This window comes from Chrysoperla carnea, chromosome 5 (assembly GCF_905475395.1).
Source record: "Chrysoperla carnea chromosome 5, inChrCarn1.1, whole genome shotgun sequence".
Classification (NCBI taxonomy): Eukaryota; Metazoa; Arthropoda; class Insecta; order Neuroptera; family Chrysopidae; genus Chrysoperla; species Chrysoperla carnea.
In genome coordinates, this window is record NC_058341.1 from 8,305,795 (window position 1) to 8,325,356 (window position 19,562).

General features: G+C 28.6%; 1 protein-coding gene across 1 annotated transcript; it reads left to right on the forward strand.

The window, feature by feature from the left end:
* The first annotated feature begins 345 nt into the window (after positions 1–345).
* LOC123299889 (serine proteinase stubble) lies at positions 346–18,068 on the forward strand. Its single transcript, XM_044882294.1, has 6 exons — positions 346–373; positions 9,486–9,674; positions 16,483–16,660; positions 17,011–17,254; positions 17,318–17,509; positions 17,892–18,068. Exons 1-6 carry the CDS (start codon positions 361–363, stop codon positions 18,066–18,068), a joined length of 993 nt encoding a protein of 330 aa, XP_044738229.1. The 5' UTR covers positions 346–360.
* The last annotated feature ends 1,494 nt before the right edge of the window (positions 18,069–19,562 follow it).

Sequence of the window (19,562 nt, forward strand, 5' to 3'; positions counted from 1 at the left end):
ATGCTCCAATTCGTCTCCAATTTACGATAAATTCACTCATCTAGATACACAAGCGAAACCAAATAAAGCTAATTTTTTTATTTATTTATTTTAAATAATTTATTTTATAATAATTTTTCGGCCAAAAAAGAAAAAATGCAACGAAATCATAATAAGATTGTGATTCGGAAAAAGTGTTGTGGAAATATGTTGTTTAATTGTGGATATATATTTTGTATTATATTTATTTTAATGTTATGTTGTTTGGTGACAAATGTGGATTCTGGACCAAATGAACGACAAACACAGGAATTATTGCTGTTGGATGCGTTAGGACGTAAACCAGTGCAAGGATTAAATTATGATGATCCATTAATTTCAATGTTAGGTCGAAGTAAGTGGTTTTGATGATTTTTCTTTTAATTTTTCATTTTTGATTTGGAGAGAATAATCGAGTACCATTTTTCTGGGTAGAAAGCTCTCTTACAACTAGGAAAAGTCAATTACAATAAGTAGTTGTTGATTAGGCTTGGAATGACAGAAGATACTTTGATTTTGAAACAACTGAGCTTATCTATCAGGGCCAGTATTTTGACCAAAGACTATGCTAATATACCATTTAATATAGAAACAATATACCCAAGTATATCAATGGGAAATGGCAAAGAATGATGACTATTTTCTAGATCAGTCGAAGAATATATGAATGTAGCGTGAGTCATATGAACACATAGTAAATGATTCATGATTTGAAAATTGAAAAGGAATTCACGCATTCAAATCGCAATTTTCCCATCATTTCATTCAGCGCTTCGAGGCAGAAGCAAGAAAATTGAACACCATAATATATTTCTCTTGATGTCGAAATGTATAACATCCTAAAAATAAATGTCACCATTTTAGTGGCATTGGCTGAAATTATTAAATTAACAAGTGAAAATAAACAACTGACTGTGTTAATTGTTTGAATACCCTTTTAGCTATCGTGCTTTACCTTTTTAGTTAACTTTATTTACTCTGAATATTACTTTGATATATTTCATATATAGTTAATACCCTAGTATGATGAATCACACGAAAATTGCGGCTTGAACTAAAGCTAAATCAAAATCAAGTCTCCAATTTGAAATCTTATGGACGTTCCCACAAAATCCCAAAAGTTTTTCTTAGGATCATCTTTAAATTATGTATATGCGTTAATGCCCTTTATATACAGGTGAATGTTTTAATACCCGTTACGGTGTTAAACTTATAGATTTGAGCTATTAAAGTTTGCGTTTTCAACATATAAATCCTATATTGAATTGTTTTTAAAGGTATGCTATAAAGGATACTTTTTTTCGTAAAATAAACCTGAAAAACTAATATTCATTAGTTAAAAGCATGACAAATATTTTCCTAAAAAGAAAATTATAGCAAGTGGCACTCTTTTTTCCATCAAATACACTTAAAGTGATGAAATGAATGGCATTTGTGTGTTATTTCTTCTATAAGTGATTTTCTCTAAATTTTTAGGAATTAATATTTCTAAAACTATGGTATATATCGAAAAATTTTACCTATTAATTTTCTCTTTATTTCAATTTCCAACAGAATCTCAAAATTTTAAACTTAAGACTACAATTATATCCTTTTTTGCAGTGTAAAGTTCTTACATGATCACACGAAGTTAAATATTTGTAGGTATATATCATATACACATGTATTCTAGAAAACGCATTGATATCTCTGACTGGATATTAGTATTTATCATTTGCTTTTCGAAGTCTATAGTCGAAGTTTTTGGTTATTTGAACTTATAATTACTTTTTTTTTAATATAAAATATCCAATATTTATATCTAAATATTTAATAATTATAATGAATATGTTAATTATAGATTAACTTCAATATATTTATGATAAAATACTTTCTACTTTCTTGCAAGTGCAACACAAGAACACTATAGTGGTTGGATGGTAGTGATATCTTTTCTTAATATCTATTTAACATATTAATTAATTATTGTTTATATTTATTTATTTATTTATTTATTTATTAAAAAGTTATTAATATTAATAAATAATCATTACTTTAATTTTTTTATTTTTTTTTTTAGTTTAAATAAAATTTCTAATTCTTTTTTATTTTTATATGAAAATAATAAAATCATATATAATTTTTATCTATTATTATTCAAAACCATTTTGTGTTACAATTTAATATAAAATATATAATAATTATTGTTTTATTGTTATTGAATATTTTCTCTTTTGTTTAAAATTTAAAAAAAAAAAAGGAAATTAAATGTGAGAATTATTTTTTTAGAAATAGATTGGTCACAAGAATTAACTTTCCTAATTATTTATATATTTCCAATTTCACGTTAATTTAAAAATTAGTCTGAAATCGATCCGAGAAATCGCTATTGATGTCCAGTTTTGGACGATATATCAGAAACTGTGCGTCTTATTATCAAATAAATGCGATTTTTGTATTTTTCAGGTTAAAATTACCTTACAAACTGAGTTTTATCGAAATTGCAGAAAAAAAAAGTTTTTCGATTTTTTGCAATTTTCTTAAGGGGTACCCCTTTGAAAAATTCGAAAAAAATCGAAAACAATTTTTTGCTCTGGAATTTGATAAAACTCGGTACTTAGACTAATTTTGACCCAAATAATACAAAAATGGCCTTCAAATAACGATTGGGCGCATATTTTGCATGGTATCACCTAAAATCCTTGACAATATCTTGAAAATTACTTCTTTATCCTTCAAATTAACTAAAATATTATGATTTTTAAATCTTTGCTCTAATTTGGTATTCTAAAAATAATGATAATAAAAATTTTGTAAGATATTTTTTTCAAATCGATAAAATTTCACAAATCCGGTATCGGTTTAATCGAAAAAATTATTAAGTTTATCTCATCATTCCGTGTTAATATTCGGTTTACATACAGTTTATAAAAAATTTATAAACTTATTCACAGAGAAAACAAAATAAACCTGAAATTATGATTTCAATGTCAATATCAACCAGATATTATAATAAAACAATTTTTAATCAGTTATCGATCTGCTTGTTTATCTCACAATAAATCACATACAATTTTTAACTGAAATATTTTATCGGTCAAATGTTTTATATTTAATAAAACTTTTAAGGGTTCAGGTTGGTTAATTTTTAAGTCTAGGCTAAGCTTTTTTAAGACTGTATTCAATGGTTTCATGAAGTTTAAAATAATATTTTTGAAGTGGATGCTAATTGAGTTGAAAGATTTCGTTTATTTAATGCAAAGATATTAAATCGTTAAAGACTTGATCCCAAAGCGTTTACTGACTCAAATCAGAAGTCGTAATTTTAGAAAAAAGACTTATTTTGACATAGATATCTTAAAAACGATGGAAAACCGTAATTTAACCATACAGATCTTTCAATTACCCAAATGCAAGAGGCTCTGTATGTTAAAACGTATCGCCGTAGAGTAGTATACCTCAAATCTGTTCAAAACCTGTTAATAAGATAAAGAACTGTCTTGGGTTACCCGGTAGAAACTATGTTCCTTTCATTACAAGCTATGTATTATTAAATAGCAAGCGCAATGAAAGAATGGTAATCAAATTGTATATTTAAAAAAAAAACTATTGACGTGTACAGGTTTTCAACATGACAAATTTTTAATTGGGTAGCGGGCACCCTAGAAACAAGACCATATTATCGCAGAATAGTATTCATATTTCAAAATAATATACTATAAAAAGTGGGGGACACTTCGCTTAACGAAAACTGGAACCACCCACAGCTCTTTTTCAGATTACTTGACCCGTGAGATCCAAGCCATACACTATATATATGTGGCAAAATGCTAGTGTTTGTCTTCACATGTAGACACAGCTGAATGATTTCCAAGGCAAATAATACGACTTCAACTAAGAATGATGGTAGAAAGTAAAAAGATTCCAACTAATGGGTTATGGAATCCTACAAACCCATAATATTTATAATAAAATAATAATAATAATATAATAAATATTTCGTTCTCTGAATGATATTAATACTTTTTTAATTGCACCCATATATGGGTATATTATAATGATTGTCATCAAGGTCACTACAGATATACATATAAATATTTCTGGTGTACGCGTATATAATGAGTCTAATTACTCTACTTTTTTTTTATTTATTTTTTAGTTCTGATGTGAAGATGTCTTACATATTTTTATTATAAAATATAACTTTTTTTTGGGTACACACAAAATGTAAGACGTATGTGTAATACAATTATGATTTAAAGATGATCATTTTAATAGCTCAAGTTAATGTTATGATAGTTTACATGCTAACGTTTTCATTGTATGATTCTCTCACGTGAATTCAACATTCTACTAGGGGAAGCCACTAATGATGTTACCCAATCTAAGATGGCTAGACCATTAAAAGGGTAGGCTATTTTTAATTAGACAGTTCATTCATACATTTGAACAGTATTGTTGTAAATTACTATAGTTTCAAAATATACATCTATTTATTCATCGCCTACTGCAACCTAGTTTAACCCAGTTTTATTTTAAGCCACCGGTTTTCGCAATAGGGGATAATCCTGATGTCGAATTGGCCATATTATCCATAAGAATGTAAAATTAGACTTGATTTTCCATGAAAATTCGAAAATGACATTAAAATTGATTAAAAAATGAAGAATTTATAAGCAATCGAAAATTGCATTCAAAGGTTGCCCATCTCCTTTTAGCAAAACAAAGTTTTTATATGTAATCTCTATGGCGATACCCACGTATGACGTCACTAGTGGGTATCTTCCTCTTTGTTTAATTAGGAATTTTAAACATTGATATCTTCCACACTAGTAATGGTTTTTAAAAAATAACTTCAATTTTCTATTCGTGAAGTGAAAATTCTTCATTCGAAGTGATAAAAAAATTTTAGTCCGAATTTTAATGATATTACGTTAGCGTGTGACTTGATACGGCATTAATTAAATAAAAACTCATTTATATTTAAATTTTTCAAATTATGAATTAATTATTCTACTCGTAATAGTTTTTCATAATTGTACAATTAAAATTTTGTCCCATTTGTATATTATGCCCTAATTAAGAAAATGGCACATAGTTATTTAACAAATTGGCTCGTTAAGAAATTAAATATCAAAAAATTCGTTTTCTTTTTTTCGATTCAGTAACGATTTTGTTACCGTGGTTATTTTTACTAACTAAATTCTTTGATAGAGCCTTAAATTGAAATATGGTTGAAAAGAGGAGATGATTTTTTCTGGCAATCGAAACTAAGAAAGTGATTATCCTATAGTTTGATTTAAGGTCCTGAAAATGGAAAACGTATTTTCGAATATGTTATTCACGGAAACTTCGATAATTGTATCTGTATTCTAGTCAACACTGAACTATATTTCAGCGCCATCTAAGTCAGAAAAGTCAGAAAATGACGTATATTTAATTACGGTTAAAAAAGGTGACATACATTCTTTAAATTCAATTCTATCTGCCTTACCAAATATTACAAAAGATCTTAGTAATGTTTAATCTACTTAAATAATTTTATATATAACAATACTCAAATTAAATAATTAATTATTACATAGAGACTTAATTATTTTTCTTTATGTCGAATTGTTTCACTCCAACAAATTCACAAAAAATCATTATTTGACAATAATTATTATCTCACCAATTTTTACGTTAAAATTACAAGAATTTAACGGCATCTGATTCATTCTCAATACTTAAATTTGTGAATCTATGAAATATGTGTCAATAGATATATAATTAATTAATTATAACGTAATTGTGAATTGATTGAACAAAAATTTATTGTTATTCATCCAGAAATTAAATCAAGCGATTTTAACAGAATTAATAGAATAAAAGAATACAGTTTGATCTTTTAAACTAAACCAGCATTTATTACGACATCTTGTTCTTCTTCGTATGCAGAGAATCGACTTGAAATTTTTACAGAACACGTATTAAACACTCATTAATTGTTACACAAAATTTCAGTTTTTTTGGTTACACTTTCGTTTTGGTATCGAAACACCTTAAAAGGGAAAACAAAAATAACTTGTTCGAAATATTTTGCCATTAACTTAAATAAATTCTTTGGATATCGAATTTATTTTGTATTTAAAAAAAAATTTATTACCTATTCGCACCGTGTGTGGGTTTTATTGGAGGCGTTTCCATGGTAACGATACACTACTTTAATTATAGAATTGTATGGATGCATATATAATTGCATGGATTGCATTTATGACTTATATTGAAAATTTAATATTATTGTCTCACAAATTTAAATAAATAATTATGATAATTTACATTTGAAAAATAATATTTGTGCAATTTGATTTCTTATTTTCACAATTTTTAATGCATTAAGTTTAATTAATTAGTGTTTTTCAATAATTTTAATTTGACATTTTCTATTACATTAACATGTAAAGAATTGCAAATTAGTCATAACAGCTTCTTTTATCGCAAAAATTTGTCACCGGAAGCGCTGGCATCGATTTTATTGTCCCTACCATGACAACGCACACAAAAAATACTTCTTTTAAAAATCTTTTAAACAAATATTTGATTTTCCGTCACCTTGTAAAGAGACTGAATTTACTTTTTTCTTAAAATTTAAACAAAGATTAATAACTTCCCCATACCAAAAAAAATAAAAAAATAAAACAATCCTTCTCTTTTTTCTTGGGAAAATCTTTAAGTTCAATAGCTTATTACTTACTTACGTTAAAACAAATTAATATAAAATTATACTTAAGTTTATAACAGTCAACGAACTAAAATTATAAAAAAAAATAAAAAATAAACGTTTGGGGTCGTTGTATATAATTTTCTTCCGGTCTTTGACAATCTCTTCAATTTTTTTATTATTATTATTATTATCATTATTTTCTTATAATAATAATTTTATGCATAATCAAATAATAAATAATGTAATAATCAGGGGCGTAGCTACCGCCATATCAGCCGTATCAATGATACGGGACTCCGGGCTAATTTTACGCAATGTATATTTGACCATGAAAACTCACAACAGCATATTAATGCATCCCTATCTTATAATAACTTGAAACAAGGAAATTCCATCCATATTTTATTGCTAAATGAAATCAATAGTAAAATTGCATTCTGGAGAGATGTATTGCATCGTTAATGTTATCATTACTTTGGTATCATGTAATCTACCTTTAAGAGACCATGATTCTGATTTTGAATAATTAATTTTACGTTTACTATCTAATTATGATGCTATCCTATTGCAAAAGAACTTCTTTTAAAACCGAAGGAGACTCAAACCTTAATTTGGGCCCCCAACTAATTTTGATACCCCTCCAAGGCAAGCTACGCCACTGGTAATAATCATTTTATAAATATAATTAATAATATTTTAGTAGTGAATTATAATTTTAATAATATGACCCAAATCAATTACATACAAAAATACAAAAATTACCCAAAAACACTTATTTTAAATATATGGATACATTCATAGATTAGTACTAAGGTAATTACGTCTAGATTGGGTCCAAAAAAATACTTAACCATCCCATGAAAGTCCCGATGGTGTTTTACATAACTTCCATTTAAAACAAAATTGGTTCACCAGAAAATAAAATAATTATGGTGGAAGAATTGGGAATATTCATTTGCATGTAAAATAGATATGTTTAATGTATTTATTTGCGCTCCCACCATAAAAGGCTTTTGTAGATAACAGAATATTTATGTAGAACATAAAATAAAAAGTTGAGTATTTTTTATACCATGCATATATGTAATATGCTAAGTTTAGTCCCAAGGTATGCTAAGTTTAGTCCCAAGTTTGTAACGCTTAAAAATATTGATGCTATGCACAAAATTTTGGGGTATAGGTGTTTATAAAATCACCTAATTAGTCCATTTTCGGTTGTCTGACCGTCTGCCCGTCTGTCTGCCAACACGATAACTCAAAAACGAAAAAAGATATCAAGCTGAAATTGTACGCTTTTTATAGCGTACTCTGGACGTAAACACTGAAGTCGAGTTCATAAAGGAGCAACATAGGTCCATTCGGTCTTGGGTCCGTAGGACCCATCTTGTAAACCGTTAGAGATAGAACAAAAGTTTAAATGTAAAAAATATTTCTTATAAAAAAATAACCAACTTTTGTTTGAAACATTTTTTTGTAAACATCACTGTTTACCCGTGAAGGCGCAAATTAGGCATAAATTATATAGTATGTATTATATGGGGATATCAATTATGATGCATGTGTGACATGTATGTATGTGGAATGTAATAGAATAATGAAAACTGTCTATGCATGGTATTTCAACAATTTACTCAGTCAATTGTTTGTTTTCATTTGTTAATGATGAAATCGAGTAATGAAGAGGATTTTTATGAAGAAATTCAGTGGTCACTACGAAAAATTATACGATTATACTTTTCACTTCTTACTCATGAAATCGTTTCTTTCACAAAGCCTTCTTAACTAACTCAGGACTGAAAATTACGTTACATTGATACAGGGTAAAACAGTTTTAATTATAAGAACCCGTTTTCTGATTTATAATATTTTTAAATAAAAATAAATTAAAATAATGGTAATTAATGATAATTATATCTGTCTGTGATACAAATGCATGCAATATATCATCATCCTACTAATTATATCCTTTTTTCTCAATCAACTGTCCGATGTAGCATGTTCAATGTCCTTTCATATCGGACCAACTGCAAAACTTAAAAATTCAATTATTTTAAGATATATTATATCATGTAGTGAAATATATCGGAACACATTTTCAAAAATTTTGTTCATTTTCAAACCACATTTAGATATTTAGAACACGCAATTACAATTCCAATTCATTTTTATTAACCCCTGGCGCAAAAAGGGTTGTTCATAAATTTGACTGCAATATGTGTCTGCCTGTGGCACCGTAGCCCTTAAACGAGTGAGCCGATTTGAATGTGTTTTTGTAATTTAACTTGTTTTTACTATGAGATGTAAGGCTCGTGGGATTATGGCTTTGTATAAATGGAATTATTAGACGATTGACCATTTAAGGAACATTTTTATCAAAATTTGGAACTTTTGACTGATTTCATCTTTAAACTTTTCATGACTTTTATATATATTACATAATAAATATCAGAAACGCCGTTGGTTTTCAACAGGTTTTTCGTATTATTAATAATTTCCAATAAATAATTATAATATATTATACTAAACGTTGAAACTGTTTAAAGGGTAAAACACTTTGCAATAATTGCTTCCAAAGCTTCCAAAGGTTTAAATTTTTATAATTTATGAAGTAGCATATTAATAAAAATTCTTTCTAGAACTTTTGTGGGATTTTTTCCCCGCTTGAATATACTTAAAGACTAGCCAATTTCTTTCAATATTTTATGATAAATTTTACGATTAATTTTTAAGCCTACGATTATGAAGCTTTTTAATTAAATTTTAATGATTTATTTGTTTGTTTCAGTGATACCACAAACATGTCGATACCGAGGCGAACGATTCGAATGTGGATTAAGTATAAGTTGTGTATTAGGCGGTGGTCGACCATTAGATTTGTGTTCTGGCGGAATGATTTGGGCATGTTGTGTAGATCGTGATACATCATCGAGTTCTAGCCATCATCGTCCCGAAGCAACTATTTTACCTAACGCTAGTAAGTTTTTTTCAAAATTTTAACCAGAATATATATGAACAGAAAGGTGATACCTCGAGAATCATAATTTGGAACGAATTTTAGCTGGTTTTTACCTGGCAAATACGATATCATCGGTTAAACTTCGTTCCATCATTTCTATTGAGATCCATTCAAAATAGGAATGCATTTACACTTTTTCAGATTTATTAAGATAGATTCAACGACAATTATAATAACTACAAAAGAGTTAAATTTCTAGCTAAATAATAAAATTTTGGAGTAATCATTTAATTTCAATTCAACTAAAACTGCAAAGAATTTAAACTTTTTTTTTAACCTGAGATATAATTAAACAAAATTGCTCTCTTTTTAAAAATAAAATCAAAAGAATTAAAGAATAAAAAACTTATATAATATTTTTTTTACATAAAACAATAAAAATTTTTAGTTTTATATACTTAAAAGTTAAACAATTGTTCTATTTGTTTTTTTTGCAAACTTTCATTTGCAAAAAAAAAAAAATATAACAATTTATTAAAAACTATACGCAAATGTTATTATTTCTGTCTCGCTGTGGGTTTATATGAAATTTTTACAAATGGTTAAGCACCATATTAAAAATGTTTATTTATAATTTTATATTGTTACTTTTTTCTTAACAATTTATAATTATATGGGATGTCTCACGTAAAATTACGACATTTCAAGAGTATTGAAAAATTTTAAGCCAAAAATGTACCATACCCTTGACCCATAAGCATCATGACACTTCTTTTTTGGGACAACTTCTTTTTGACAGCTAAATCGAGTAAGAATTTCATTTTCTGTCACGAAATACAATATACTAGCATTTTTATTCTGAATAGGTTTTCCGACTTAATAAGTATGCTAATTAGATAATTATTCAATATCTTTACCGCATTTTGACAGTTCTAAAATCTAATTTCTTTCACTGTTCAAACTTAATTAAATTATATAAAACTAATAAAAGAAACATAATAGTTTGAGTCTAGAAACTTCGAAAATCGCATTGTAAATCAATTATTTTATCATAAATTATCGTATACTTAATGCTTGAAAAGAAAGACGGCTGCAAAGAATGATAGCTATGAGAGCTTAACGGGATCTCCGTTAGGAATACTCGGAGTACAGAGTGGAAAATAGAGGCATGTCTAAGACACTTCGGACAGTAATAAATTTAATTGGATATGAATTCGAAAAAATTGTTGGCTAAAATAGGAATAGAAATACTGTTAACTTTGTTCTCGACTATCTTTTCAATTTATTGACTGAAGAAACTCAAAGACTAGACTCTCAGAAGCGTATTTTTTCGTGGGGGACACTCTGTACTTTTATATATATTTATTTAGGTATTTCATTATAATTTTTATTATTTACATTATGTTAAATTACTAGTTATTAATTTAATAAAAATTTAAAAATTATTATAATTTATTAGGGCCTATGAAATACTTTATTATTATTAAAATTCAAGAATAAAATTGGCAATATATGAACAGCAATCGTTTAATACAAAATTTAATATTACAAACAGTGTAAAATTCCGGATATGACAAAATTTTGGTGGTTATTTTGAAAAAAAAAAATTAGCAATTTTGTATTTACGATTGTTTATTACACGACTTGCCTGAATAATTATATGCCTGAAAATTAATGGCTTTTTGAATAAAAAAATGAAAAGTTTGTCGTGAGGCGGTTTGGTGGCTAAATCCGGCCCTGAAGCCTTATATAAAGAAAGAATTTGGTTATTTCCCGGCCTCAAAATTTCCTTTTTACAATTAATTAATACAAAATAATAAAAAATGATTATTCTAGATATTTCTGTCCATCAAATTATAAATTTTGCTAAAGTGAATGTGTTATACATCAAAAAAATGATATCGGTTCGTAAACCATGACGAAGAAGCATATTCTAGATACTCATATCTGATTATAAACTCATATCTGGGAGCCAGTTGGCATACGAGCTATCATAAGTTTTTCTACAATAACTACTATAATTGAGACATTCTCTTTAATGAAACCGAGAAAATTTTCAATCTCATAGACTAGCATAAAATTAATGAATATGGGCAGATGAATATGGGCAGATCATTGCATGCAAAAATTGTCTCAGACATTCTATAAAATGGGGTGTAGGATGTACTCCCTTTTATAAAAACGAAAAAATTTTCCGGGCTTGGAAAAAGAGTACCCCTTTTATAAAAAGTTATTAATTTCAAGAAATTTATCGATGTTATCTCATGCAACCAGGTTTTTAGCCACTGGCACCCAGACTATTATGCCAAAAAATAAACAGAAATTTTTGTAAAATATCAAATTCATTCATTCATTAGATGTAATGGATTTGATGTAATTATTTTTATATTTATTAATTGTATTACAAAATTAAATGTGTAACAACAATATGGTTTCCTAACAACAATTTTAACTTTTAAATTGCACACAGAAATTTTTTTTCTGGCTCGTTAACTAAATAAAACAAAACGCAATATAATTATATCATTCGATTTAAAATGAAAAGAGAAAAAAGTATTATGATTACTTCCTTAAATGATCATAAAATTTGATAACAGATTCACTTTTTAGATAAAAGGCGAATTTAAAAGTAAAATATAGATTAATTCAGCCAATTTGAAGACATGATTGAATGAAATTGTTACATTTATTCGAAAATCAATCCGTCCATAGTATAAAATGAAATCGCCACCCGCTTCTTTTTGTTTGTTTATCCGTCAACTCCTTCTAAGCCACAAAGCGGATTTTGAAACGGTTTTCACCATCATCAAGTAGATACTTTTTTCTAGGAGGTTTATATGTATAATACTTCTTAATTAAAATTTCGAATGATTAAAGAACAATACAGAGATTTTGGAATCAAGTCGAGAAAAAATTTACTTTCATGTAAATTTTGAGACCTTCTAAATTGTGTCCTTTTGTGTCTCCAAATCTAAAAACGTTGTAGACCACTTTCGCTTGGTGTTTCTTCTCAAAGTGAATTCCTAATCAGGGATAGTAAACTCGCCTCCGAAAGAAGTCCTATTAGTTACTGATAAACGAAAAAAACTGTCAAAATGACGATAAGTTTTAGAAATTTGAAAAAGTCCCATTGAGACCAAAAACACATGAAAATCTAAATTTATGTTGGGAAAATCCATAAGACAGTTTGGTTTAGACCTAAATCAATCAATAGATACAATGATTTATCTATTTTCTACATAAAATAGAAAGAAACCACTAAGGACGTCAACATTCCTCGGGTATTTACAGAAGAATGTTTGACGTAATCTTAAAAAGGATATTTTGGGAATTTTAAATATTAATCATTAAATGGGTCACGTCCAACTAAAAGAAAACTTTCCAGGCAGACAAAGAAAATATTAAGTGTGCAATTAGAACAAAAGAAAATTTTATTATGTTGTCTCTTTATGTTGTGAAATCCGTGTTGAAAGTGTTGATTGAGGAATGGTTTTTTCCACACCATTTTTCAACCCTTTTGACATAAAATTCTTTTTTTACCTTTTAACATAGTTTCACGTATTATGTAGTTATCTTAAAACGTACAAGAACAAAAAAACATTCGAATTCATTAACATAACACTCGGGTTATAGTACAAATCGGAATTTTTTTAATTTCCAAACTTACCTTTATCAATTCTCTAGAATTGCAGATAAAAGAACCAATGAATTTTCACTTCATTATTGCTTTTTGGTCTATAAATAAAAGCGTCTTATAAAACTTTTAAAAACTAATTTTAAGGGGCTTACATTTTTTCCACCTTGGTTATACTATTTTTTGGGAAATTATTTCATCAAATCTAATAAATATTATTAATACTAAAATCTTCTTTAACCCATTTGTCTATTTTTGGGCTATAACCTTACGCATGTTAAATAGTTTACTTTCATTGAATTAAAAATGTTAATCACAATAATAAAAATAAATAATAATAATATTAAATTTGAACAATCATTTTTACTTTCTTATGATATGAAGTGATGATGAAGAGAAAGCTAATAAATAATAATTTTATTTTAATTAACACCATTTAATTTTTTAATTTGCAACACAAGATCCTATAAATAAATATACGAACGGATTGCTATTGTTTTTTTTACCAAACAACCAAACTTTTTAGGAAAGCCTAGAAGATTTTATGTAATTTTCTTTACTATTTGGTAGCTAAACTCCCGGGAAAATAAGTTTTCACAACCCTTTCAGTATTAAATTTACAAGAGATTTTCGATTTTCCATAACATATTTAAAGAATGAATAGTTCTTTGTGCTTAAGGTAAAATTGGGGGATTTTGGGAATTAACTTTATTAGATTCTTGATTAAGATGTCGTGTACTGGAAAAATAAAATAGATATCTCTAAACCAATACTAAATCTTTGCTTGATTACCCATTTCGAGTCTAGTTCATCACTAAAGTCTAAACCTGAAAGATCTGAGGAAAGGACGGGTATTCAATCGCAGAAGCAAAATACTAAATACGGTCAAAATTTGAACAGTGAGTCGAATTTGAATGCGGTTTTCGGCATAGATAATATGCATTTTATAATTGCATTTTAAACGAATATACTAAATTCATAATTCGATTAATAGTGATGCAAATTATCGCTGGTCACCAATATCGCAGAATATCAGAATTTGTCTTCGAGGTACTCGGTGCCCTGAGTAACGGTATCCCCATCGCCTCCTGAAGTTTTCAGGAAATTCGTTATACAATCGTTCCAAACTCTTTACTGGGGGGTTTTTGGGTTCTCTGAGCACGAATGTCCCGGCAAAATTGATCTCCGAGGTACCTGATGCCCGATGTACCCAGTCCGATTTAGTCGCGATATTTGTGTTTAGACGAGGGAGATATCGTTTACCCTTTGCACCAAATCCAACAAACAAACTGTATATTTGAACTTTTTCAGATCAGCCTAGTTCTTGCTTTTATTGTTTTTTCTAATTATTAAATATTTTATTTTTCAGGATTTAAAAGCCTTAAGACATATTTCCAATATTTTCATTTTAAAAATAAATTATTAATTCTTTCCTAACCATACATATTAATTTTTAGGCGATACAATCCATTTGGTTGGTTATTTCCCACCAGATTTACGTCCAGATAATAATTACATACCAGAAGACAGTGGTGGTGGTGGAGGTGGTGGGAATGGAGGTGGAAGCATTGGTGGTGCCTCTAGTGGCAACAATTATTATCATAAACCATATAAACCTAATAATCATAATTACGATTTTGATCAAAATGTAAATAATAATAATAATGGCTACAAACCAAATTATTATGATAAACCATATGAAAAACCTTACGAAAAACCTTATGAAAAGCCTTATGAGAAACCTTACCATAAACCTCATATTTATTATGATGATATTGATCGATATAAACCACCCACATCATCATTTTCATCGTCATCGAATAATGGAAATGGATATTATAATAACAATAAACCTATAACTAACAATAACAATAATAACAATCCATCAACTTCGTATTTGGATCGACCATCCTCTACTTCAACGTCCATGAATCATAATTATAATCATCGGCCATCAAGTTATGATTTCAATACTAACAAATATTTATACAAAGGTTCATATACAAAACATATAATACCTCCTTATTTTCACATTATTACACATATTTTTGGTTTTTCCATTTTTTCCAATTTTATGGTTTTTTTTATTTCTTATTTTTCATGTATTAAGTTTTTGGTTGACAAACTGATCTGTTCAGATTTGAATGAGGAAATTTTCCGGGCACTATCTTCCAAAATTTCCCGCACTTAAAATAGACCCTTACAGACAACGTCACGTTATGATTTTAAATTTGGATTCTATGAATCTCTATATTTCGAGAACCACAATTTTAACCGGTGGTATTGTTTTTGTCAGGTTGAAATTGGTCTAAAATGATCTTGTCATGATAATTGAGGGAAATTGTATATTACGAACCTAGGCCAGAAAGTTGAGTTTTGCTTCGGCCTTTTTATTACACACGCCAGGACATCCAACATTCTGGTCGTGGATTTAATGCTATTTTTCAGTATCTCGTAGTTCAAAATTGTAATGGTAGGGGAGAACTCATTTTGACCAAGGTTAAGAACACATTTTATCGATTGATCTGATTCAATACGTGAGCAAGCTATTGGTCTTCCAAACCGTATATATTTCATAGCACGAAATGTGCCCAAAAAAAAAAAAAAATCAGTGTACAATCGGACCAAAGACGAAACCTACTTTTGACGATTAATTAAAGTAAAAAAATGGCAGTATGTAAGTCTTCCATTCGAAAAATGTTGTAAAATACGTCTTTCCAGATATTGCAGAAATTTCGGGAAAGATTCGGTATACAGAAAACATAAACTGACATTAGGAAGCACTAGCAGACGCTTCGCTTTGATCACTTAGAGCCCCACAAGAACATTATAAATGACCTTATTGTCGTACTTCATTCTCAAAAACTAGGTTTTCTCCGGCTCGAAATCAATGATTTTTAATTGGTATTATTAACCCAAAACTTAATACACCAAAAATACAACACTTTGGCAAAACTAAAACAAAACACTATCTAACATTTTAACTCTATTTATTTATTACTCTCTACCAAATAATACTCAACTTCTTTACTCATTTTTCAGCTCACATCGAATTTTCTAGAACTACAATTGAAATCTCATCTATTCGCTTTCTTATGCAAATCTTCTGGCAATTTATATTTATTTTAATTAATGCCACTCAAAACATGAATCAAATCAAATTAATTTATCGATTACTCTAAATTGTTTCAGGTTGTGGAGAATTATATACCAGAAGTAATCGAATTGTGGGTGGCCACAGTACTGGTTGGGGCTCACATCCATGGCAAGCAGCTTTAATAAAAACAGGTTTTCTTAGCAGAAAACTTTCATGTGGCGGTGCCTTATTGAATGACCGATGGGTGGTAACGGCTGCTCATTGTGTTGCAACGTTAGTTTAAATAGTCAAAACTATTCTATTCTAGGATATGGCGCATCAAAAAATCCATGAATCCTGAATTTCTACCGCGTAGTAAATAAGCTCCTGAGTCGATGGGGAGCCTTTTCTCTTGTAGGATCATTTTCGAAAGAGAGGGGGGAAGGGTGTAAATAAAATGAGTAAAATTTTCTCCTTGTCAAATTAGTTCCTTAATGGCCACATGGCCCACCGTGTATATGTCCTATGAGAGAAAATGCCACACATCGACTCAAAAGCATGGATTGTTTGACATGCCATATCCTACAGTTTGACAGTTTAGAAAAGATAGAAATTCATGTAATTCTTCTAATTTTATTTTCTAGCACAGCAAATAGTGCAATGCGTGTACGTTTGGGCGAGTGGAATGTTCGTAGTTCGGGCAACGATAATTCAGCAAGTTCTTTGGATACAGAACGTGCACCTCACGAAGAGTACGGTATAGAGCGAAAAGAAGTACATCCAGAATATTCACCCACCGATTTTCGTAACGATTTAGCGCTAGTACGATTAGATCGTCCAGTACGATTTAAGCAACATATAGTGCCAGTTTGTTTACCAGCACCTCAGGTAAGTAATTCTTTACGCCTTTGTCATGTGAGCTAACTTTTAATTTTTGAAATTTTTTTTTAGCTTAAATTGTCAGGAAAAATGGCAACTGTAGCTGGATGGGGTCGAACACGACACGGACAATCAACAGTACCGTCAGTGTTGCAGGAAGTTGATGTAGAAGTGATACCAAATGAACGTTGTCAACGATGGTTTCGTGCTGCTGGGCGACGTGAAACCATTCATGATGTATTCTTATGTGCAGGATATAAAGAGGTGAAGTTTGACTTTAAATGATACCTATCAAAGGCAGAAATTTGGTTAGACTAAAACCAAATTGACTAAAACCAGTTGACTTTTGAGTTCAACAAATTTTGTTGGAAACACTTTTCTGTATCTAACTCATTTTACAAAATATTTCTCATTAAAATGTAGCTAAGGACTTATGGAATAAGTTTTTTGGACAAGTATTGCGTACTTTCAATTTCCATTCTTGGTAGCATCGTTGCAGTTGTCTGATTTTCTCAAAGACAAGTCTAACACTTTTCAATTTTGCAATTATTTCATCAACACTCGTAATATTGACCTTTGTCCAAATTTCCACATTTAACAACATTTATTTTACAACCACTTAACATTTTTGATCGTAAATTTTTAGGGCGGTCGTGATTCGTGCCAAGGTGATTCTGGTGGACCATTAACAATGTCAGTTGATGGTAGACGTACATTAATTGGGCTTGTATCATGGGGCATTGGATGTGGACGAGAACATTTACCAGGTGTATATACAAATATTCAAAAGTTTTTACCATGGATTGATACAGTTGTGGGTTAAAAAAAAAATGAACTTATGTGAAAATGCAATCCAAAAAAATAAAAAAATAAAAACTTATAAGAAAAGACTGAATCAAGTCCAGTGGCATAAAAAAAAAACTAAGACAATAAGACAATTTTTATGTAGTAAATTATATTAATTGATAGAGTTTAAATTAAACTCTAAATAATTGAAGAATATTATTTTATTTTACAAATTTGTATGTTTTTGTTTGTAATTTTCTATAAAAAAAAATCAGTATTTTATTTAATTTCTATCTGCATGAGACGATCAAGTTCGTATTCGTCTAGAAAAATGATTCGGTTAAATGTCTGACGAAGGATTACAAGATTGTCCGTCGAATACTAACTTATCGTCAAAATGAATGTTTAATGAATGTCTTCAAAAAAAAAGTCGATCATAATTTTTGCATTTACTTATTCCAAAAATACAAATACAATGAACACCGAAATACAATTTCGGTTTGTAAAGTAATACGAGATCACTGCGGTGACGTAGGTAACGAAGTTACTGTGAAGAAACTTGGATTTCATATTAGAAATGAATACTTCTCTAGAAAAATTGGGAAAAACTTTTTACGAAACATTTTGGAAAAAATCTAAAAGTTTGTTCTTTTAAAAGATAATTTTGATCCTAAAATTTTCAGTCCATTTTAATTTAAACTCTTTGAAGCTGATATCTCCAGAAGAGTTATTCAGAAGCAATTTTAGCCGCGATTATCATCGTTTTCACTCAAATCAAATAAGCATATTTCAAAGTTTTCGTGACAATCAGAAATAAACATTTTTTAATGAAGAACTGAATTTCTGTTTGAACTCTATTCAGCGGACTTTAAAAAAGCGTCTGTTGGTTATTTATTCCGTCCAATTAACCACCTTAGAAAATTCCTATTTTCAAGTTCTTGTAATTTATAGTTACAGTTATTAAATATTATTGTATTGTATTTTTGAAAAACCAAAATAACTTAAATAAAATGCAAATCCTAAAAAGAATTTACGGCAGGGAATTTGATTGAGTAAATCGTAATTATTTATAACTAAATAAAAAAATGTATATATAATAACTAAATAAAAAGTAATTTTTTTAAAACCTAAAAAAAATATGAGGTTGTTAGAAAAAGTATGTATTTTTGAAATATAACACAATTTATTTAAAAAAAACTATTATTTGTATGTTATTTCAAACTTTTATACCACAAAAACGTAAAACTTCAGTTTAAAACCTCATAGTCGCAGCGGGATGAAAAAAAATGGTGCAGAAGAATAGACGAAATCAATTTCGTCTATCAATTCCATTTCATCAATGAATTCACACCACTCCTTTTCCCGAAGGAGTGAGGTTTTAAAATACAATTTTACTCACAAAATAAATTATAATCGATTAAAAAATGTAAGTACTTATTAAATATATCTAATTATTTTTAAGCGTAAGTATTTTCCAACAATATAATCTCAGTCTCTTTGGCAATAAAGAAAAATTAACTTACGAGATAAT